At 36.4% G+C, this 24810-nt stretch overlaps 1 protein-coding gene across 3 annotated transcripts; it reads left to right on the plus strand.

The window, feature by feature from the left end:
• Nucleotides 1-2616: 2616 nt before the first annotated feature.
• LOC128609964 (uncharacterized) lies at nucleotides 2617-20745 on the plus strand. 3 transcript variants are annotated; one of them, XM_053628923.1, is made up of 13 exons: nucleotides 2624-2863; nucleotides 6134-6193; nucleotides 8941-8991; nucleotides 9613-9717; nucleotides 9964-10047; nucleotides 11846-11986; nucleotides 12233-12316; nucleotides 14121-14261; nucleotides 14508-14591; nucleotides 17555-17653; nucleotides 17802-17829; nucleotides 18714-18790; nucleotides 20566-20745. In XM_053628923.1, exons 1-13 carry the CDS (start codon nucleotides 2815-2817, stop codon nucleotides 20577-20579), a joined length of 1017 nt encoding a protein of 338 aa, XP_053484898.1. In that variant the 5' UTR covers nucleotides 2624-2814; the 3' UTR covers nucleotides 20580-20745. The 3 variants fall into 3 exon arrangements, with proteins under 3 accessions (XP_053484900.1, XP_053484899.1, XP_053484898.1); XM_053628925.1 differs by lacking the exons at nucleotides 14121-14261; nucleotides 14508-14591 and having other exon boundaries at nucleotides 2617-2863; XM_053628924.1 differs by lacking the exons at nucleotides 9964-10047; nucleotides 11846-11986 and having other exon boundaries at nucleotides 2618-2863.
• The last annotated feature ends 4065 nt before the right edge of the window (nucleotides 20746-24810 follow it).

The raw sequence follows: 24810 nt of genomic DNA on the forward strand, positions 1-24810 counted from the left end.
ATTTCCCCTCACTGCTTCTGAGCATAGAGTAGTTGATTGCATTTCAACGTGTGCTAAAGTCATCAGTGAAATTGGCTCTGGATTCTCAGGACAGCTTCTTTCCTCAACTCCTTGCAGTGAAATAAAGATTGATCCAATTATAAAACAAAATAGGAAAATGGCCATTTGGCAGCATTAAAAAAAGGTGTTTCCTTTGTCGTGCATAATGAATTTTGACAGGGGCAGAGATGGGGGGTTGAGGTGGATTCAGGGAACACAAGTGGAACTAGTTCACTGCTATGAAAACATCTCTGCTGAATTGCTGGAAAGGATGTTTATGGGATTTAGTGCTATTCATCCTGTGCAAACACACAGACCACATATTTTAACAACATTACAGCAAATACCACTTGACAAGTTGTACTTAATAAAACAATATTTTACTTAAAAGACATGAAAAATATTGAAACAATATTCAGGTTTAAAAAATGTGGTAAGTTGTCCCTAATTTTCAGTATTGACTGTTAAATAATCACATGGGGAGAGTGGGAACAGGTGTAATACTCATATGGAGAGAGTGGGGACAGTTGTATAATCACATGGGGAGAGTGGGGACAGTTGTAATATGCACATGGGGAGAGTGGGGAGAGTTGTAATAAGCATGTGGGGAGCGTAGGGACAGTTGTAATAAGCACGTGGGGAGAGTAGGGATAGTTTTAACACTAACAGTCTCTTCAATCAGCAACAATTCACTCTGCACATGCTCAATAGCATCCTCTGCCTGCCTGTTAAAAAAAACAGCAACTTAATCACAACTCAAGAATTTTTCATCAAAATTCAGAATTTGCGGTATTTCAGGAAAGAATGTTAGGAGGATTGTCATCTTTTTTTGTTTCCTGAAATTTGGGATATTTTTGGAAAAACCGAACATTAGTGGCTTCTTCGTAGTCCTGCAGGATCACTGCATTTCTCCCTAACATTTTTCTATTGTGCATGCATGACACAATAGATTTGCATCCTGTTTTTGATGAAAAAGTCTTTTGGAAAGGCTCAGTACATCCGAGTACTGTAGGTGCTTTTTTATGCACCTAGAAGTCAAACCTGCTCAATCTGCAGTTCTGTAAATCTGACCTGTGGTCCTTCCTGTACTGCTTTAATTCATATTAACCACACCCACTCGATCTCCTGGACACGTACACAAACAACACTTACCATTAGCTTGAAACCGAATTTTCCTCAACTGATTTCATGGTTCAGATGATATCTTTAGGTTATAAAGCCACATTGAACATACATCTATGATCAATGACAACTTTACTGAGATATTAGATCAGAGCTGAGAATAACACAGAGGCTAACCTTTGGCAAAGATGTTCAATCTACTATGTTATTGTGTTAATAATTATCTGGCTAAATAGAGAATATGACCAGCAGTCCATGCACGCCAGTGAATATAACTGATCACTTCCTTTACCTACAGTATACTCATGGATGCACAGTGAAGAATGACTAGAAATTCTCCAGTGACTTATCAAAAGCATCTTACTGGTTTTGATGTTGTTCATGAATCAGACATGGATTTGTTTGTGCATCATTCCTTGTGCGCAAATCTGCATTTCTACATAGCTTTGGTACTTAAAGGCAACTGCATGCAAGGTGGGGCCGCACCCTGGACCAGTCACCAATCAAATGCAGCACATCTCACATGTGTTTTTTGGAATGTGGGGGGAAATCAGAAAATGAGAGGAACTCCATAAGGAGAGAATATGAAAATACACACAAACAGTAAAGAGTTCAGAATCAGCTCTGGACCCTCAGGCTGTGAAGCACCAACCAGCGCTGTTTCCTGTTACTCCGCCATGCCACTCAATAACCTCTAACCATCAAGTGATATTTCATTTTAAAATGATCATTCTTAAACTATGTAATATAAAAGTTCTGACTGTATGAGTGTGGTATGTAGTATAAATTCTTCTCAAGTTTCTTTCTATTCTAGCTAGAAATGTAGTTAAAACCTGGGCTTCCTACACTGTCAGACATTTATAGTTGGTTAAACTTAGAAATGAGAAACTTAGAAACAGAAAATTTCATCTGCTGCCTTAAAAACGTGAGTAAACTCAACTTGAAGATAAACTCAACCTTTGTTTCAACTCAAAAAAGTTACATTTTACAAGTTTTACTAGTCAAGACAATTACATTTTTGAAAACTTATCAATTTGAGTTCAATATCCAAAAATTGTCATGGCAATTGGAGTTAAAGATAAGTTCACATAACTTAATGGGGCTATCATGTTTTACTGTAGTAAAAAATAAAGGGGCCTGGTCACCATCCTTGAAATAAGATGTAGATGTGCTTCTCTTCTAAAAGTGTAAACTTGATCAGAATGGTTCTGTCTGACACAACAGTCTTGTCTGAACCAAGACTGTAGTGGTTTACTGAACACATCCAAGACATTCCACTGAGTTTGATGGACAATACTGTACATCATGTGTTTCTCCAAAACATTTGCAGAAGCTAGCCAGGAAGGAAAAGCTAACAGAAAGATGTTTGTGTAAAAGAGCACAAACACAGCCTCGGTCACCAGGTTCCTGTTCAGAGAGTTTGGAACTCTCTGGCTTATTCATGCCCCAACAACTCCACCTCCAGTCCAGTCCGCTCGTCCTCCACCCAAATGGAGGCTGGTGTATTTCCTCTATTTAACCAAAGGAAGTGACAGAATAAGCAGCAGAGGTGCTGTATGTGAAGCTGTCTCAGTGAGCACCGGCCCTGTTGCACTTATCTGATGCTGCCGGTGAAACCACCATATTCAGTGCATCATACAAAAGAAGGACATCATGGCCTCCAGAGTCACTCTCTTCATCTTCTGTTATTTTCTCTTCCTAAGTAAGTTCCATTTTTATTAGTGTGCTTCAAAAGATTAACATAATTTTGGGGATGAAAGGTATTTTCATTAGAAATGATGAACCAGTGTAGGGTTTTTATATAGTGGAACGACAGCAGTTTGTTTAACACAGTAAACGAAAGGCATGTTACCTGATTAATGCTTACAGGGAAAATGGTGCTATTTAATTATTTCATAAATATTTCATTATTTTAATGAAATGATAAGAGGAATGTAATCAGTAAGGATCAGGCTTAAGTGTGTGCGTACCTCAGCAAAGGTGCTGAGAGTTTAAATGTGGAAAATGTAGACTGTCAAAGATCTGTAGATGTTTGCTTACACTGTGTCAGTATAGGGTGGGGATTAGCTGGTATTCTGTTGTTGGACATGAGAATGAATGTGATGATAATCGGTGGGACCCAGACAGCCCTGTTTCTCACAGCATGTAAAGCCGCCATTTGGAAAAATTTACAGCAAATCTGCTTCCGTTGTAAATCAACACAACCAGGAAATTGGTCAACACCCAGAGGCTTGAGAATGGCTAGGAAGTCTAAATCATTCTGCCTACAGTATATAAATACTACTTTTCATTTTTTATAATATAATCATCACTTTATGCTAACTATTTATTTCCATAATAGAAACCTGTGCACCTCACTTTAGGTTTCATTAACTGATAAAGCAGTAATTTGGTCTTGAATTTGTATAACCTATAATTGGTCTGTTTAAATTGTGGGCATTTATGGGTAAACGCAGTGCTTCCAACATTCTGACACTGACATAATTGTTTCTCCTCATATGTTACTTAGCTAATTATGATCCATTCTGTCTCTCCCAGACATACAGGTTCAGGCTTCAGCTTTCAGGTTGGAGAGCACAGATCAAACACAGTTAGAATTCGCATTGGGCCAGACAATAAGGTCTCAGAAAAAGAATTTATCAAGGCCAGGAAGCATTAACAGGAACCTCCTAAGGGAGTCCTGGGAGAGAAAAAGGGTTACACAGGATGCAGCTTTTCACAGGTCTGCTGATATGTAAAGAGGATGTCTGCACTGGAGGATGAGGGAATGTTGCCCTTTCTGTCATCCTATGTCATCCAATGTGCTAGGTGAAAGACATGTACAATGTAAATGTCAAAAAGGAAAGACAAGAGCATTTCCCATCAGATTACAGAGTCAGTGCTCAGGAAGATAAGCTATTTTTAAGGCACATGTGTTTAATTGTATTGTTTGACAGTTTATTAATAATTCAACTGCCATACATCTGTTCTGAGAGAATATCATGTTCAGTTTGTTCAGTCCTTTACAGCTTCAGGGGCCATTTAGAGGACGTTTTCAACTAAAAACCGAAAACTTTTTATGCGTTTTGGCTGTTTGTTTACACGACAACGGCATTTTGAGGCCTGGAAACACAAACTTTTGAAACCAGTTTTCAAAGTGCAAGTTTTACGATGCTGTTAGCGTCTCTGTGTAAACATACAAAAATGAGAATCTGTGAAAACGATGACGTCATGCACACGCGTATTACGTGTTCAGTTTATAGGCATGTACACGAGTACTTCAAAACAATGCACGAGACATTCAACACTACAGGACTGTGTTTGTGCTTCTCAAGTTTTGGAGTTTATTGACGCTTCCCCAGCAAAGTGTAGATTTACTGCATCACTACTACGACCAGCGGAGATGCATTTGTTACATACGCCACATTATTAACCCACATCTACGCCGACAAAGGATATTCAAAATCTTATAATCATCTTTGTAATTGTCTGTTTTGGAGTATATCTATATCCTTTTACTGCTAATACAATATAGAAAGCAGACTGACTGCCAGTGTCTCACTATTTGATTTGTATTTGCTGATTTTGTTCCATTTTGGTACAATGATGGTCAGTTATTAGTACTTAAAGATGCATTATTTTGATTTTTTCAGTATTTAAAAATGAACGAGTTTTGTTAACAGAATTCTGACCTGGAGCACAAGAAAAGCTAAAAGATGGGGTTGAAGACAGAAAAATCCATTTCCACAATGGAAAAATATTTATGCACAGTTCATGTACATTAAATTAAAATTCATTAGGGACATCTCAGCATTTATTAACCAAGATAAATAAGCCAAATCTATGCTTGACAAGCGTGAGTTTCCACAATTCCTTATGACAATGAATCATTTTCCAAGTCTAACTATCGAGATTGTAAGTAACTGGAGACTGAACTTTTTTGTACTCAGTGTAGATCATAAACCATTGAAATCGTTTGAGAAATGTAAGCGTTATTGTGCTTTTTATCCAGAAAAACCACAGCTCCCCCGTTTAACTTGTATATGATTATAGGGCAGTCTTGTCCGGATCAATATGGTGGACACATTGACGTATCGCAGCAACGGGCCAAAAGCAGCCAATGTGGCGTCTATGTACCGCTCTGTGGAAGAATGCTTATGTGCGCAGGCACGTAGTGTTTCTTTACAAAGTGACATCGCTAACTACTGGTCTGGCATGCGTAATATAGCGTTTTTAGTCGTTTTCGCAGACCCGTGTGAACGGGGATCATTTTGACAACGTTGTCATCTATACGTGAAACTTTTCAAAAACGCATAGGAAAAACTGGTCTGTTTTTAGTACATCGTTGTCGTGTAAACGTACCCTCAGTGGTTGGTAACATCAACAGCAGACCTGAATAAAATACTAGATACACTGTCTATTTATACAATTACTGACTGTAGACGCCACCCTGCCACCCCATCAATAGAGTGAGACCACTATGGCACTCTAGCCCTACATCATGCCAGTTTCAGTGCTGTATTGAGAATTAATAACCATTGAAATAATATCTGGTGAGTGGTGGTCTCCTACCACTGATGAATAGTATTGAGGAGGCTGGTAAACTGTTCATAGCAACAGATACACTCAGTAAGTGTGTATCTACAAATTGGTAGGTGTGTATCTAATAAAGTGAATGTTGTCATTTGAATTCTAAATGAATATGTAAATGAATATGAAAATTGAATAGTAAATGTTTTCTTTCTAGATACCTTGAAATATCTATCAATTATTTAGAAAAGTATATAATGGACTAGTGTGCTATGTGCAAGTCCAATGCCTTAAGAGCATTTTCAATCTAAGCACACAATTGTATTTCCCAATATGTTTTGTGACGCCTTACTGGTTTCAATCTGAAATGTTTAGTATAGCCTCACTTTCCTATCAGTGTTTTATCTTGACTATATGCAAATTAATTTTCATTCAAGTAACATCGTATTTTCTCACTGCTTAGCAAATGAGATTGATCCTACTGATACTACTTCCCCCAATAACATATCAACACAACCAACAGGTGAGTCTCACTCTTACTGACTAGGCTCCAGTCTCTAACAGCATCTTAAATTTAGGATCATTTTAAACGATAGATAGAGTGTACATTGTTATGTTCACTCTATCAATTCAAAATATTTTTTAATCCTAATCCTGCAATGCTTTCGAGAAACTTGAAGGTTTACAAAAGATAACGTTTTGTCAAAAAGGAAAGACATAAACATTTTCCATCAGACTTCAGTCAGTGCTCAGGAAAATAAATCATTTTGAAGATACACATGTTTAATTGTATTGTCTGACAGTTTATTAATAATTCCACTGCCACAACTGTAATGTGAGATGATTGCAAACTGCACAGGAACACCTTGTGTGAACACTGTATTCAAAAATTTTTTAGAAGTCAACTCAAGTCAAAGTTTATTCATAAAGCACATTTAAAGACAATAGTAGTTGATCCAAAGTGCTGTACAAAACATCAGATAACAACACATTCAATAACATCATAAGACAAAGAATAAAAATAAGTCTTAAGAACAGATTTTAAAAAAGCTAACAATGGAGCGGACCTCACGTGAAAAGGGAGACTGTTCCAGAGTTTGGGACCAACCGTAGAAAAGGCTTGATCACCCTTTGTCTTAGTATGACAATGGAGGACAGATAAAAGAAGTTGATTACAGGATCTTAGTGTTCTGGTGGGAGAGTAAGGGTGAAGAAAGTCATTAATGTACTGCGGAGCAAGACCAGAACAAGCTTTATATGCATACTGTCATGTGAAAAAATAATTTTAAAAAATACACCCCATGGAAATTGTTGGCTTTTTTGACATATTTGGACTAGCAAACATTTGGTCCTCTCTGAAGCAATGCCTATTAATAAAATTTATACACGCTCTCAAATGACACATAAAATCAACATTTTGTAGTAATTTTCACAATTTAAATTAACAAAAAATACAAAGTATGTACACTCCTACATTTATCACACCTTCAAATCCATAAAATTTTAATCAAGTGTTCAATATTTAGTGCCAGTGATTAGAACCTGGAGCCTGTCTTATTTATACCCCTCTCATATCTAGGGTTTGGTTTTCCCTATACTATTGAGTTGTGAGGTGTCATCATGCCAAGATCTAAAGAGTTCCGTGAGGCCTTCAGAAAAAAGGTTGTGGATACCTGTTAGTCTGGTAAGGGATTTAAAAAGATCTCCAAATTATTTGAAATACATCATTCCACTGTAAATAAAATAACCTACAAATGGCGTAGATTTCAAGCAAGTGCCAATTTGTCCAGGACTGTCCATCCCAGCAAATTCAGAGCAGGAGCAGACAGTTTGATCCAAAAAGAAGTCTCAAAGAACCACAAATTTTCAACACAGGATTTGCTAGTAAGTCTTGCAACTATTGGTGTCAAAGTGCATGCTTCTACAATCAGAAAGAGATTGCACAAATTTGACCTGCATGGGAGGCGTGCCAGGAAAAACCTTTGCTGTCTAAAAAGAACATTAAAGCAAGACTACAGTTTGCCAATGAGCATATAGGCAAAGACCTTTTGGAATAATGTGCTCTGAACAGACAAATCAAAGATAGAGTAGTTTGGCCACAGTAACAGCAGACATGTTTGGCGGTGACCAAAGACAGCTTTTCAGGAGAAACACCTCATACTTGTATCACTCATAACTGTGATGCACGGTGGTGGAAATGTTATGGTTTGGGGTTGCTTTGCTGCTTCAGGGACTGGACATCTTGCATTCATTGATTCAACTACGAATTCTGCATCATATCAAAGAGCGCTTGAAAATATTGTGAGGCCATCTGTCTGAAAGTTGAAGTTGAATGGAATTGGACCTTTCAACAGGATAATGAGCCTAAGCACACTTGCAAATCCACCAAGGAATGGCTCAAAAAGAAGAAATGGAGGGTTAAAGCCTGTATTTGAATCCCATTGAAATGTTGTTGGGGGATTTGAAACAGGCAGTACCTGCAAGAAAACCTTTTAACTGAAAGAATATTGCATGGAAGAGTGGTCAAATATTCCAGCAAGCTGATGTCAGAGACTGGTGGACAATTATGCAAAACACCTACAAGAAGTTATTTCTGCTAAAGGGAGCAATACTAGCTTCTGAGGCCAAGGGTGTACTTACTTTTGCATTACCTGATTAATGATTGAAAATAAAACTAAACTAACTAATTAATAAATAATAATAATAATAATAATAATAATAATAATAATAATAGATGTTGTACTCTCTCTTTCTTGTGTGTGGGTGAGTCGGGCGGTGCGTTGTGACGGCCTAGTTCACTTATGCCTAGAAATGGCCCTGATGTAGAGGAACTATGTTTATTCCTTCTATGTTTATTCCTTGACTCAGGTCAGACAACTGCAAACCCTGATACACAAGTTACAACAAACATTACAAACCCTCATTCATCAAACAACAAAACTGATCAAATAGTATGTGTCTGTGTCAGTACAGAAATGCACTGGAGTATGCACTAGGATAATGTAAATTGTTGTTTAATGAAGTGATTTACTGTTAATAATGTTATGAGTTATGAATAATGCATCCAGCAGAGCTCAAAGAAAGTCAAAAGAAAAGTGTTTTGGTAGCATGTTTTAATCCTGAATACCATTTCATCCAAATCCACTTGGATGTCCACAAGCAATGTTCTTTATAAACGTAAGACCAGGAAGTGCATATTTTTAAGATGCTACTTACATGCATAATGAATAATGCCAATCATTTTTCACTGAGTTGCTGTAAAATCTACAGGACCACCAGAGACTAACATCAATGCAACATCACCAACACCATCAGCAGTTGGTGAGTGTCACTATAATCGACTAGTACAGTTAGAGAAACAATGTGTATTATGAACTGAATATTCATGCAGGTCAGGTGCCTGAAGAACACAACAGGGACAGCGAGCTCTCCCATGACCAGCGACACTGAGCACTCAAAAAAATTATTCTGTAGATCTACTATAAATAAATAAATAAACATGGCGACATTATTACAAGCAAATATTCCATTTATATAACTTATCACACTGTTTATAATTTTTTTTAAAAAAGGGTCAAATGGAAAAGGGAATGAAAATGTGTAATATTTGTCAAATTGTGCCTTTTCACTGAAAACTTAACTGCATAATAGTTAAATAAAAGACAGGTGTCTCCTTATATTTAAAAAAAGACTAATGCAATTTTATACCTTTCTTTGTTGTTAAATAACAAAACTATTGTTAGGCTTAACTTATTTGAGCATTCATCATGCACGTCCCTTTAAATGAGTTCCTAAAATTAGAAATAATGTATTAGAAGAAGCACATTAATGCACACCTGTAATTTGCCTTGCAGCTAGCTTAATTTTATAAATGCGCAACCAGGAAATGTATACATTTATAATGCCTGATAATAATGATAAGTAATTTCTCTCATTGGTTAGCCCCTTCAGGATCAACCAGCACTATTATATCATTGCAGTCTACCAACAGCATTTCTAGCACCAATATAGCAACACAGTCTTTCCACTCTTCTACTACTCTAGCTGGTGAGTCTCACTATCCCCACACCATCACACTTCCACCACCATGCTTGACCGTAGGTGTGATGTTCTTTTTGTGGAATCTGTTGTTTGGTTTCTTTTCATTTCATTTCTTCCCTAATTATTCATATTGTCTCCCCTTGCCTTAATAATTGACCAGTAGAGTTTTACCACTGCATTCAGTTTATAGTTTGTCCATGAGTCAAAAATGCACTGAGAACAATGTGTATTACAAACTTTATATTCACTTAGGTGGGATGTCTAACCCCAATGAGCAACAGAGCACATCAAATACATTGACCACTTCCAAACCCATCAGTAACACTACACTTGAAGGTAACAGAAATGATAATGTCATAATTTGATGTGTGTGTGTCCATATGTGTGTACATGGATGCAAGTGTATGCATTTCCAGTATATAATGTACAGTACCAGTCAACAGTACTGGATACATACAGTTATTTGGGGGGTTTTTTGTTTGTTTGTTTGTTTTCACAAATCAGGGGCCAATAATTATTAAAGCTATGGAATGGCACATATGGAATCATGCAATAATAATAATAATAATGATAATAATAATACCATAAAAGTCTCATGTTTTACATACCATTAGCATTTGACTAAAAACAACTTTTCACACTTTATTTCCACATTTTTTAGGAAAAAAGGGAAAAAATGTCACTGGCCATTCCTTCCCTAATTATTCATATTGCCTTAAAGGGGATATATCATGATTTTTAAACATCTTTAAACGTTCATTATTTTGTTTATTATTTATAGGTTAAGATGCTTTAATGTTCAAAAAATGCATTATTTGTCAAATACTGTGCACTACTGCAGTACCTCTATTCCCAAGCTGCCTGAAACGCTCCGATTTCTCCAAAGCCTCTCCTTCTAAAAGCCCAGAGTGGTCTGATTGGCCAAAAACCTCAATCGTGTGTCAGAAATGTAATGCTCCTTGGATTAGCTTCAGCCTCCAAGTCTTCTAAAGCAATTCTAAGCTCCTAAGCAACATGTTGTTGGTTTTACTGTATCAGTTTGAGCCCGAGTCAGATTCAGAAAATGCGGATGATCAAGTGGAACCAACTTTGCAAACACAACTTGAGTAGAACATTTCACAGTGCTAAGTTTTTATTTTGTAACTCTCTTACTCACTGGAGGGCCGTCGTGTTGTTAAGTGCAAAACTATGCTATGTATACAGCTTCGGTGTGTACATAGGTACTCATGTGATATATCTTTGGAAAGCTAAGATTCTTGTTATTCGAATGATATAAACCGTTTCAAGATACAATTACAACAGCAGCTACAATCAACATCTCTGTCAGACCACCAACATACAAACAAACACTTAAGGCAACTTAGCAAACTTTAGCTAGCATTTTAGCAGAGGTTCACAAATGAGGCATGGGCCACAGCACAAAACTCCGCATTTGAACAGTCAATAGCAGATACTACATATAATAATCAAACACACTTACAGGTTCTGTTTCAGAAGCATAAGATTATCTGAGCAAAGAGGAAATCATTTCACTTTTCAGGAGTAGTCTTTGTGTGTAGCCTGCGTTGTACTCGCCCAGGTTCAGGAAGCTGTCCTCTGTAAAATGCGCTGTGCACAAGAAAATGTTTGGTTTGTACTGCTCAGGAACAGCGTCATCAATAAACAGTAACCACTCATTCCTAATTCCATCTGTTTCCAGAAGGCAAAACAAAGGGGTTTTGCTTTCTCACTGAAACACACTCCATGACATGGTGCCTGAATTCACTGAAGCCTCGCTTTATTAATTCGCACCTGCCTTTGGGTGGGATTATGCTAATGGTGCATGCTGTGACATAGACGTGTTACGGAAGTAATATCTGGACTTCGAACGATACATTCGGGCAGATCTGGAGCAGTGTACTCTGTTAGATAAAATAAATTCCTTTGGGTGAGACTATGAGCTTTGTGACATCGCAGATCTTATACATGCACAAACAGATACATTACACACTCAAACTAAAGGAAGACATTAAAAATCATGATATGACTCCTTTAATAATTGACAAGTAGAGTTTCACCACTGCATTCAGTTTACAGTTTGTCCATAAAAAATGCACAGAGAACAATGTGTATTACAAAATTTATATTCACTTAGGTTTGGCGTCTAACCGCGATGAGCAACAGAACTCTGCACGATCAACATCTACCAGCGATATTACATCAACGCAGTCTACCAACAGCATTTCTAGCACCAATATAACAACACAGTCTGTCCATACTACTGCTACTCTAGCTGGTGAGTCTCACTATCCCCACACCATCACACTGCCACCACCATGCTTAACTCTAGTTATGATGTCCTTTTTGTGGAATTCGGTGTTTTGTTTCTTTTCATTTCATTTCTTCCCTAATTATTCATATTGTCTCCCCTTGCCTTAATAATTGACAAGTAGAGTTTTACCACTGCATTCAGTTTATAGTTTGTCCATAAGTCAAAAATGCACTGAGAACAATGTGTATTACAAACTTTATATTCACTTAGGTGGGATGTCTAACCCCAATGAGCAACAGAGCACATCAGATACATTGACCACTTCCAAACCCATCAGTAACACTACACTTGAAGGTAACAGAAATGATAATGTCATAATTTGATGTGTGTGTGTCCATATGTGTGTACATGGATGCAAGTGTATGCATTTCCAGTATATAATGTACAGTACCAGTCAACAGTACTGGATACATACAGTTATTTGGGTTTTTTGTTTGTTTGTTTGTTTGTTTTCACAAATCAGGAGCCAATAATTAGCAAAGCTAAGGAATGGCACATATGGAATTATGTAATAATAATAATAATAATAATAATAATAATAATAACACCATAAAGTCTCATGTTTTAGATACCATTAGCATTTGACTAAAAACAACTTTTCACACTTTATTTCCACATTTTTTAGGAAAAAAGGGAAAAAATGTCACTGGCCATTCCTTCCCTAATTATTCATATTGCCTTAAAGGGGATATATCATGATTTTTAAACATCTTTAAACGTTCATTATTTTGTTTATTATTTATAGGTTAAAATGCTTTAATGTTCAAAAAATGCATTATTTGTCAAATACTGTGCACTATTGCAGTACCTCTATTCCCAAGCTGCCTGAAACGCTCCGATTTCTCCAAAGCCTCTCCTTCTAAAAGCCCAGAGTGGTCTGATTGGCCAAAAACCTCAATCGTGTGTCAGAAATGTAATGCTCCTTGGATTAGCTTCAGCCTCCAAGTCTTCTAAAGCAATTCTAAGCTCCTAAGCAACATGTTGTTGGTTTTACTGTACCAGTTTGAGCCCGAGTCAGATTCAGAAAATGCGGATGATCAAGCGGAACCAACTTTGCAAACACAACTTGAGTAGAACATTTCACAGTGCTAAGTTTTTATTTTGTAACTCTCTTACTCACTGGAGGGCCGTCGTGTTGTTAAGTGCAAAACTATGCTATGTATACAGCTTCGGTGTGTACATAGGTACTCATGTGATATATCTTTGGAAAGCTAAGATTCTTGTTATTCGAATGATATAAACCGTTTCAAGATACAATTACAACAGCAGCTACAATCAACATCTCTGTCAGACCACCAACATACAAACAAACACTTGAGGCAACTTAGCAAACTTTAGCTAGCATTTTAGCAGAGGTTCACAACTGAGGCATGGGCCACAGCACAAAACTCCGCATTTGAACAGTCAATAGCAGATACTTCATATAATAATCAAACACACTTACAGGTTCTGTTTCAGAAGCATAAGATTATCTGAGCAAAGAGGAAATCATTTCACTTTTCAGGAGTAGTCTTTGTGTGTAGCCTGCGTTGTACTCGCCCAGGTTCAGGAAGCTGTCCTCTGTAAAATGCGCTGTGCACAAGAAAATGTTTGGTTTGTACTGCTCAGGAACAGCGTCATCAATAAACAGTAACCACTCATTCCTAATTCCATCTGTTTCCAGAAGGCAAAACAAAGGGGTTTTGCTTTCTCACTGAAACACACTCCATGACATGGTGCCTGAATTCACTGAAGCCTCGCTTTATTAATTCGCACCTGCCTTTGGGTGGGATTATGCTAATGGTGCATGCTGTGACATAGACGTGTTACGGAAGTAATATCTGGACTTCGAACGATACATTCGGGCAGATCTGGAGCAGTGTACTCTGTTAGATAAAATAAATTCCTTTGGGTGAGACTATGAGCTTTGTGACATCGCAGATCTTATACATGCACAAACAGATACATTACACACTCAAACTAAAGGAAGACATTAAAAATCATGATATGACTCCTTTAATAATTGACAAGTAGAGTTTCACCACTGCATTCAGTTTACAGTTTGTCCATAAAAAATGCACAGAGAACAATGTGTATTACAAAATTTATATTCACTTAGGTTTGGCGTCTAACCGCGATGAGCAACAGAACTCTGCACGATCAACATCTACCAGCGATATTACATCAACGCAGTCTACCAACAGCATTTCTAGCACCAATATAACAACACAGTCTGTCCATACTACTGCTACTCTAGCTGGTGAGTCTCACTATCCCCACACCATCACACTGCCACCACCATGCTTGACTCTAGTTATGATGTCCTTTTTGTGGAATTCTGTGTTTTGTTTCTTTTTATTTCATTTCTTCCCTAATTATTCATATTGTCTCCCCTTGCCTTAATAATTGACAAGTAGAGTTTTACCACTGCATTCAGTTTATAGTTTGTCCATAAGTCAAAAATGCACTGAGAACAATGTGTATTACAAACTTTATATTCACTTAGGTGGGACGTCTAACCCCAATGAGCAACAGAGCACATCAAATACATTGACCACTTCCAAACCCATCAGCAACACTACACTTGATGGTAACAGAAATGATAATGTCATAATTTGATGTGTGTGTGTCCATATGTGTGTACATGGATGCAAGTGTATGCATTTCCAGTATATAATGTACAGTACCAGTCAACAGTACTGGATACATACAGTTATTTGGGGGGTTTTTTGTTTGTTTGTTTGTTTTCACAAATCAGGGGCCAATAATTATTAAAGGTATGGAATGGCACATATGGAATCATGCAATAATAATAATAATAATGATAATAATAATACCATAAAAGTCTCATGTTTTACATACCATTAGCATTTGACTAAAAACAACTTTTCACACTTTATTTCCGCATTTTTTAACAAGCTTCATGAGATAGAAAGCTGGAGTACTTCACCATCAGTTTAGAAGAACCTTCCACATGAGCACTTGTTGGCTGCTTTTGCTTCACTGCTCTGGTCTAGGTCATACCAAATCATGGGTTTAACTGGGTAATGTGGAGAACTTCCGTAGCAGCACTATTTATATATGTTTAAACATTTTAAGCGTTTAGACATTAGGCTTCATTTACTGTATGTCTTTTTTTTTTATCCAGCTCTTTGACTTCTTCTGTACAGTATACTGTAGCCTGAGTGTTTTGGTGGAGAATAATTTCAGTTCTATCTAAAAACCATAATGCAAAGTGCACCCTAATGATTGAAAAATTATTGGTTGTGCCCCAGTGTTTTGCGGTATCTTTGACAGCATGTTGATTGTTGTGTTTTGTAAATTGTGTAAGAATATAAGGATTGCAGCTACTGAATATAATGTTGACATAAAAGCAGGAGAAGGAGACTCGGGTAGGTAACCTTTAGCCAATTATCAATATGCACAATATGCATATGTTGTATAACAACTAAGTGCATCATATCAAATGTTAATATTACATTAAGCAGATTTGAGGATTTTTCCCCCCCATAGATCGTCAGTCTGAAGGACAGGCTCTTAAAGCTACAGATAAGTCTGTATGTCAGCTAATTACGAATTGATTAATGCCTGCAGTATACACTGTCTCCATATAATATTTTTTGCAACCTGGAATAGCTTTAAGACAAAACTAAATATTTGTAATTTTCAAATTGCTCAGCTGTCATCAACCTTCAAAGGTTGATTCAAAAACGAATGCAGTAACACTGTTGGAAAAAAAAGACATCCTAATTGGAATTGGCTCAGTGGTATTGATTAACCATTAAAATCATTATGTACTTGTTATCAGATTAGGAGAGGTTTACATTTAGAAATATTATTATTATTTCATAAATAATTAGAGTAAATTTTGACATCTGGAAATAGATCTTAATGCATTCATTTGGAATGTAATTGTAATGTGTCCATAAACCTTTTTTTGTCATTCAAAAATGACATCTTAGCAAGTGAAAACATGAGTGAAACAGTGAAAACTTGAATACAGTCAAATGCACCTAGTATTTCCTATTAGACAATTATATATATATATATATATATATATATATATATATATATATATATATATATATATATATATATATGTGTGTGTGTGTGTGTGTGTGTGTGTTTATTAAATAGATCTAGACATTTTTACTCAGTTCAAGCTTAAAATAGTCTTGTTCTACTGGCAGATCATTGTTCTAATTTTAAACAATTATTTCTATCAAAAGAAGCTATATTACCTGCTAATAGATTTGAAGCTGAACATATGTAAAAGCATTTACAAGCAAGCTGAATAATATTACATTTCATTGATAATAATCTCATAATAGGAAATGTGAGATCACTTTGTCCATATTCAATATATTTTCAGTTGCATACATATCATTTTTGCAGTTTAATAATAGCTGTCACAATGACTATTATAGTGAAAGTACTATATTAGTTGCATGTAGTTATTGCAGTAAATCTAGTTATCTGATGCTGATGTGACTGATAACTAAGCATATAGCTAGTGAGTTTGGTTTAGGACAGCCAGGAAAAACCTCTATTTGAAAAGCACATTGTTTAATAAAGGGAGATACCCCTGACTAAAGAGAGATACCCCTAACTAAAAGGAGATACTCCTAACTAAAGGGAGATACTCCTAACTAAAGGGAGATGCCCCTAACTAAAGGGAAATACTCCTAACTAAAGGGAGATATGCCTAACTAAAGGGAGATACTCCTAACTAAAGGGACATACTCCTAACTAAAAAGAGATACCCCTAACTAAAGGGAGATACTCCTAACTAAAGGGAGATACGCCTAACTAAAAAGAGATATGCCTAACTAAAGGGAGATACTCCTAACTAAAGAGAGATACCCCTAACTAAAGGGAGATACCCCTAACTAAAGGGAGATACTCATAACTAAAGAGAGATACCTCTAACTAAAGGGAGATACTAATAACTAAAGGGAGATACGCCTAACTAAAAAGAAATATGCCTAACTAAAGGGAGATAGCCCTAACTAAAGAGAGATACCCCTAACTAAAGAGAAATACGTCTAACTATAGGGAGATACGCCTAACTAAAGAGAGATATGCCTAACTTTAGTTAGGGGTATCTCTCTTTAGTTAGGAGTATTTCCCTTTAGTTAGGCGTATCTCCCTTTAGTTAGGCGTATCTCCCTTTAGTTAGGTGTATCTCCCTTTAGTTAGGGGTATCTCTCTTTAGTTAGGAGTATCTCCCTTTAGTTAGGCATATCTCCCTTTAGTTAGGTGTATCTCCCTTTAGTTAGGTGTATCTCCCTTTAGTTAGGTGTATCTCCCTTTAGATAGGCGCCTAACTAAAGGGAGATACACCTAACAGTTCAGGGGAACATCTGTGTTCTTCTTGATCTTAAATGTCATCGTACAATGTTAATGTGATCTTATCAACCAACAAATAACATTCCAGTTTTAATTACATTTGTCCAGGTGTACCACTTTTGATATTACAATACAATACAATAAATACAGTACATTAAATCACAGGTATTGGTTGACATGAATAACACATTGTTATGTTTACAGGTACCAAATATCTCTGGCTTTTGGTTTGTTTGGTGTTTGCAGCTGTGGCGGTGGCGGTGGTAATTTACTTCAAGTGTTTTAAAGCAAAGCATCATCCAGGTATCTATCAAAATCCATTCTGTTAAGATTTACATTTAAAAAATAAAATAAAATCTGTATTTTTTTTTTATTATTATTATTTTTTTTTTTTTTGGATTCGTTCATTTGGACCAATCTAAAATCTTTCTCTATTTTTGTTTTGCCATAGTTGAGACCATGAATCATGGAACAGAGAAGTGAGTATGGTGGCTATGGCCAAGATCATCTTGAGTGTTACAGAAGTACTTGCTTGGAAAGTTTTCATACTGTTATCAGGGGTGTTTCTAGAGTTTGATCACTACTGGGGCACAGGCCCCCCAAGAGTTGACAAAGATACTTCAAAATTACCCCCCAGTTAGAAATTTTTGCAAAAACAGCACCAAAATATCATTTCATTCATTCAATTTTACATTTTACTTTACTGTAAAGGGCTTTGCCGAATACAATACTTCAAAAACAATGGTCGAATTAAAAACCTCACCCTGGGGCCCAGTTGGAATGAATGTTGTATTTTATTCTCAGCGAACAAAGGTAGCACCAATCAGACAAGGTTTACAGGAGAATATCCTGTGCATCCTCTACAATCATACACCTCGCCCCTCTCGCTGTGCACGAGAGTATGTTAGTGTTTCACTTTCAACCCCTTTACTGGTAATAAATCGCCATATATTCATTTTTCCCTCGCACTAACTGACTGTCTGAGCTAGCATTTGGCAGAATTGAGACCTGTCAGTCAACAAGACACGAGTATTTCCACATGTTTCCTGTAAATCCTGTCTGACTGGTCTCGCCTCCGTTCACTGCAGATAAAATACAACACTCTGTTCAATAAGATAAAAAATTACAAAACTCCGTCTTCTTTTACTGACGTTCAGTTACATAGTAACAAGTCAATGATTTATCAGGAAACATTTTACTGCAGCTCATTCCCCAGTAAAAAGGGTCTAGCGACTGTTTTACAGTATATGTTAGGCCTCGTGACTAGATAAATTCACTATTTTTGACGTTATATTGTGAAACAGTTTCCCTGGGGTCCTGATTGTTCCCTGTTATTTCTCCCATGTTGCTACTGATATCTCAGTGCTTCATTCCAAAGGACAGAGAGTAACAAAGATGGGGTCATGCTTTTGGGAGTCAGATCAGGAGGGGAGGAGAATGGTATGTATTACCTACATTTTACTCCCTTATATAATCATTCTTGCTTTCAGCTATGGCATGCCATTCTACCATTTATCTTCACCAAATAGTTTGAATATACAGTAAACAGCTGATCAAACTGTGCCATGGCCTCTCTAAGAGAATATTATTGTTGTGTACGTTTTGTTCTTTTATTGTCAGTTGCTGCTGTTATTTAAAAGTCTCTGATGTCCTGCTCCAACTAACTCAACATTCTTCAGGGACTTCTCTGCTTTTTTTTACGCTGTCCAAAGACATTGAGACTAAAAAAACATAAAAAGTAAATAAAAAGCATTTAATTGACCAGATTTTAAACACATTCTTTATACGCTTCTGCAGCGAAATAAACTTCTGCAGCTCTGCATAGGTAACACTTCCTCACAGAGTGACCCTTTTAAGACTCAAAAATGTATTGGGCCGCAAAACTAGACTCTAGAACTTGGGACTCTGGACTTGCCTCAAAGCAGACAACTCATGATTTAACTTGAACTTAGAAACAAGTCCCAGTTAAAAAGAATATTGCTCGGTAAGTTTATGGTGAAAGGGATGAATGTGATTTAAATTGCTCCTTTCTTCTGGCCACATCCCACCCTGTATCGCCATTTATCTGGTTCAACATGTTCAGTTGCTCAGAGGAAGCCTGAGCTTTTAATAACTCATTGTTGCTGGTAGGCGGGTGAGTGAGCGAAGGTGTTTCCTGCTGTTTATCTCTCCACCTCTCTCCCCTTCACACCACCCTCCAAAAAAAAAAAACCAGTGCAAGATGATAGATAACTTTTACACTCAGGTACTGAGGTACCTTTTCTGGCGAGGCATTATTGTGTAGCACTGTGCAAATGACACTGAATCCTCAAGAGCATTGCTTTGTTTTGTTTTTGCACTCTTCTGGTGAACTCTTCTGTGGGGGATTTTACAGGATTTGTATCGTTTATATGTTTACATGTAGCACTTCCTGCATTTAGAACTGATAAGACATATTTATTGTGTTTGATTGTACTTTTGATGTACAAAGCCCGTTTCTCTTTATTCAGTGATTGTGACTCTGGAGAGAGAAATAGAATCAACATTTGAGAACTTATCCCCTAGGATTTCACCAAGCACTATGAGTTAAACAGCTATAAAAAAATATATATATATAAAATAAAAAACAGAAAGCAGCTATTCTTGTCTTTGTGTTCCTGTTAACTTATTGTTGGAGTAATGAATAGCCACACGATTCTGACAAACATAGTGCAATTATTTGGAGCCATGTGGTGACACAGAATATTAAATGTGCCACACAGTGATTAGTTGGCAGCGGTTCACTACATAATCACAGTGCAGTTGTGATCAGCTTTGTTTTGTTTGCCAGCAACTGTTCAAACACTGACAAAACTCATCAGGAGTATCAGATTAACAGACTCTGTAATCATATTTTTTGAATATGAACTGAATACCGTTAGTAACTAGAATTTTATGAGTTTAATGCTGTATTAACTTATTAAATCATTTAACAAGCATTTACTGGCATACTAGCATGTGGTGTAATTGCTCTATTTTTCATATTGTGCTCATATTGGCTGGAGTTTTCTGACCATTTAAAAGTATTTTAGTGACCTCTAGTGGAGAGAAAAGCACTTTATTTAATTTTTTTGCATGTCCTTGGGGATGATGCATTTTAAACTAGATATGGCCTGGCACAGAACATACTGTACATACATACACTGTGGTTTGAAAGTTTATACAAATTCATTTTGATCCTTTTAACCTTGGTGCAGTTGCAGCAAAATAAGCAGGCAAGCGAAGTGACACAAGCCAAAAATATCAGAAGATTCAAAAGATGAAGACCGCACACTTCAGTGATCTTCCTTTGGAATGAAATGAAATGAAGTGACATGTTTTACATGTAATATATATGTAGAAAGTGTATTGGCAAACCCAATAAATATGAACAATGACTACTGCGCAAATGATCATTTTACTGTATATGGGTTGTTGTTGTTTTTTATATTTAGAATGGGTAAATAATATGATGTTATTGTAGTGGGCAGTGGTGGCTTAGCAGTTAAGCCTCTGGGTTACTGATCAGAAGGTCTGGGGTTCAAGCTCCAGCACTGCCAAGCTGCCACTGTTGGGCCCTTGAGCAAGGCCCTTAACCCTCTCTGCTCCAGGGGCGCTGCATTATGGCTGACCCTGTGCTCTGACCCCAGCTTCCTGGGGTATGCGAAGGAAAGAATTTCACTGTGCTCTAATGTATATGTGATTAATAAAGACTCATTATCATTATTGTGAGGCTTTTGCTGGAAATATACTTCTGTTATTTTCTGTACATAAAAAGTTTGATTGGTGCCAGTATATGTAATACTTTTAAAAACATAATCATTTGATATCACTTCATTGAACAGTTTTCATTTGCATAAAGGTAGATGTTCCTCAAATGTGTGTAAAGATGGTGAGCAAGAACGCTTGAAAGCTGAATTGATTTTTTTTTTCAATATGGCATATTTTACTGTAAAATTATTGAAGCAATCCAGAAATATGTCTAGAGAAAAACATTAACTTAAAATAACATGTTATTTTCATCCCCACACTGTGGTGAATAGTAAATGGATTCTCCTTTTATCACTTTTTCCAGTTTTATCATAACTTTTATTCACTGGATTCACAACTAATAGAGCCTACAGCGTGTAAGATATTCTTTCATTGCAACTTGTTTTAACTCTTACAAACTTTTTTTTTCAATTAGCATTTTTACAAAGCATTTGTAAATATTGACATGTGGACATTTTAGACATTAAGTTTGACACACCCAGATATTCTCATGCTTCTGTTTTTATATTGGAATTGTGTTCTTTAGCTTTGTGCACTGTTTTTTTCATGTACTCTTATCTCATTGTAGTTTAATAAAAGACTTTGTGCTCAATGTGCCACATGTTAATCACAAATTACTATAATAGTACTCAGGCCACAGATACTATATGTATATACAAGAATTATTCCTAAACTATAGTAGCAGCATTCATACAACCTGTGCTGCGACCACAGGGTCAAACTGAGAACTGGTGACTCGAATCCAAAAGTTATGTCAATATTTACATGGGCAAAATTGCCCATATTCAGAGTCGGTTTACACGCATGCTTAAGTACATTTTCTGGGAACCTGTTCAGATTATTAAAATGACCTGTGTGTAGTTCATGCCTCTGAGGTTGCCAGATGAAACATCTGAGAGAAGGTTTTTCAAAAGCATCTACATAACTGCCTTTAAACAACAACACTTGCCTTTAAGCCAGAAGAAAAAAATCAGGGAATAGTATGAAGAATGAAGGGTTTGTTTGTTTGTTTGTTTGTTTGTTTGTTTGTTTGTTTGTTTTCAAATGTAATGTAATGTAAAATAAAAACAAGAGAATTCAAAATTTAACAATAGAAAAGACAAATATGAATATGAATATGAACATTTATATGAATGAGAAGATGGCAAGTCTTGATATAGACATCTAATAGGTATCCGTTAAATTGTTGATATTGTGACATGAATAGTCCTAACTGTACTTCAAATGAATTGATTGTAATCAAATTAATCTCTTCAAATTTGGTTTCATTTAACAATATGGCTTCCATCCTCATTATTCTGGAGCTTATAAAAGAGTAGTTGACCCAGCACATAATATTATTTTATTACTCAATGTAATTAAATCACACTTCTAATTCATTATTTTGAGTTGTTGAATTAATAAAATAATGGCAGCATTTATGTTTAAGGGAATGATACTTATTCAATAATTAACAGTGTCATATTTATGTATATAATATTGGCCTCAAATTGCCATAGTTTGCTTGAGTGTATTTACAGACAGAATCATAAATGTCAGCATGACACATTGTTGTTACATCAAACAAAGATTGGTACTAGGCTTAATACTGTTGTTTGCACACACAAGAAGAATGGACTTAAGTCATAGGTCAGAATCGTGCATAACTGACACACCCTTCTGTTTTTGGCGAACTCTACCTCATGCATGTAATTCTCATGTAACTTTAATCTGTAGTTACATTTGAGGTCTGAATACCAGTGGTATTAAATCCTCAATATGTGTGGGTAACTCACCTCTGACGTCTGCCCATAGTGAATTACAGAACTTCACTGATGCAGGATTTAAGAATACCTAGCTTGTATTGAACAAGTGTTGGCATATAGATAATAGGATAATGTCTTAAGACATGAAGCCAAGACATCTATGTTCTGGAAGCCAGACTCTTTGTTTGAGAAAATAAGTTTAACACTGGCAAAAGAAGTCTTTTTCAACAGAATTAGCCAGAGGTTCATGCTTATGCGTGACTGCCATGTAAAGAGCCAGATGAAATGGTACAGTAACAGCAGCCTTAAGCACATGTACACACATCGTGTATTGGGAGTGTCAACACACAGCCAGGCAAAAAACATATCAACCATGAGATGAAAACAATGCCTGGTCTGTGTAAGTCTGAGTTACAGCCTGGTGCAGGAAATATAGTATATTCCAATAAATCCAATAAATATAGTATATTCCAGAATCCTAAAATACATTTTATAAAAAATAAAAGGCTGCAATGCTTGTAAACAGGTGCAAAATGTAGCTGAAGGAACAGCTATTACATGTCAATATGTTAAAGTTCCACAGCTAGGTTCTGGTTGGCGTTTGCTATATACTCAGTGAATTACTCATCTACACGGGCATGTGGGACAGAGCCCAATCATATATACATCAGCCATTCAACAAATGTTAATCTTCATTCACAACCCTATCCATTTTAAATTGTAGTTGAAATACTAATGACCGCCATTGAGTGACAAACAAGTTTAAAGATATAAGCCAATGTTGCACTGCAGCGACATTATAGATGTTGTGCAATCATGGGGCAGCATGATAACTGTCGTATCCATGTAGCTCAGTAGAGTTATTATTACACCTTGTGGTCAAAATGGGGACCTCAACAAATACGTGAGGCCCATTGGGGAAGGAATCACGCTGCCCCATTCTTGCTCTATTAATGGTTTGTTTGTGGTTGGAAAAAGTAGCAAACCGATAATTTAATGATAATATAATCATTATATTAACAAAGTTATAATGATATTAACAGTTAATATCAATTAATAACCTTAAAATCGTCCTCTGTAAGTCTCATGAAGCTCCCTGCAAGATCTGGGCCCAGGTTTGTGCTGTGCAAGTTACTGATAATCACCAACAGCTGTAGTGGTTTGTCACTACAAAAACTGGCTCTCGTTTCCTCTCCTGAGAAAGCAGTTCAGCATATAACCTAAAGTGTGTGGAGGTTTTAGAGAAGCCTGTTAGTTGCTCATTTAGTTTTATCAGATGAGTCTTTAGCAAAATAGCAGTTGAAATTATAGAGGTACAATTTAAGCATAGTCCTAGACATAAAAGAATTTGAAAGATAAACCAAAGTTGAGTAATATAGACAAAGACTAGACTTAATCTTTCTCTAGAATGCTGATAATTTATACAAAGGCATGAGATCATTTCATATTCCTGATATACCATGTTATCTCTAAATGTAATAGTTCTCAGCAGAACTTATTTATTTTTATATTATTCACTGTATATATCATCCTGATTTGAATATGCATTTAAAAATGTTGCTAATACTAATAATCTCAGTTAACAGGAATGGAAAATTGCCTTTCAGTCCATTTGCTTGATATGGAAACACTCAAAAGTTTTCTAAGAAAACTGGAGTGGCTACATCTGATGGAAGCTGATGAGTCATTTCATTTACTGATGGATCAAAAACAACCAGAGAACAAAACACTCCATTCTACACAGATAGCAATCGCAGCCCAAATGAGTATGAGAATTAAAACACGCGAATGGGTTTAACCCACTTCGCCGGTCTTCAAGACATCATCACACCACTGCACTAAACCTCATCATTACCATATGCTTGAGTGGAGAAGGAAATGAAAATCATGCAGACATGCTGGTACAGTTACACAAACTTTTGTTCACATATTGTTCATTATTAAAGC

This window comes from Ictalurus furcatus, chromosome 7 (assembly GCF_023375685.1).
Source record: "Ictalurus furcatus strain D&B chromosome 7, Billie_1.0, whole genome shotgun sequence".
Lineage (NCBI taxonomy): Eukaryota > Metazoa > Chordata > Actinopteri > Siluriformes > Ictaluridae > Ictalurus > Ictalurus furcatus.

Bases quoted from the DNA above. Each gene is read 5' to 3' on its own strand.
- LOC128609964 (XM_053628923.1), top strand. From the start codon at position 2,815: ATGGCCTCCAGAGTCACTCTCTTCATCTTCTGTTATTTTCTCTTCCTA. The intron at 8,992-9,612 runs GTGAGTGTCACT...CTCATTGGTTAG, and splicing joins ACCAACACCATCAGCAGTTG to CCCCTTCAGGATCAACCAGC. The intron at 10,048-11,845 runs GTAACAGAAATG...ATATTCACTTAG, and splicing joins CAGTAACACTACACTTGAAG to GTTTGGCGTCTAACCGCGAT.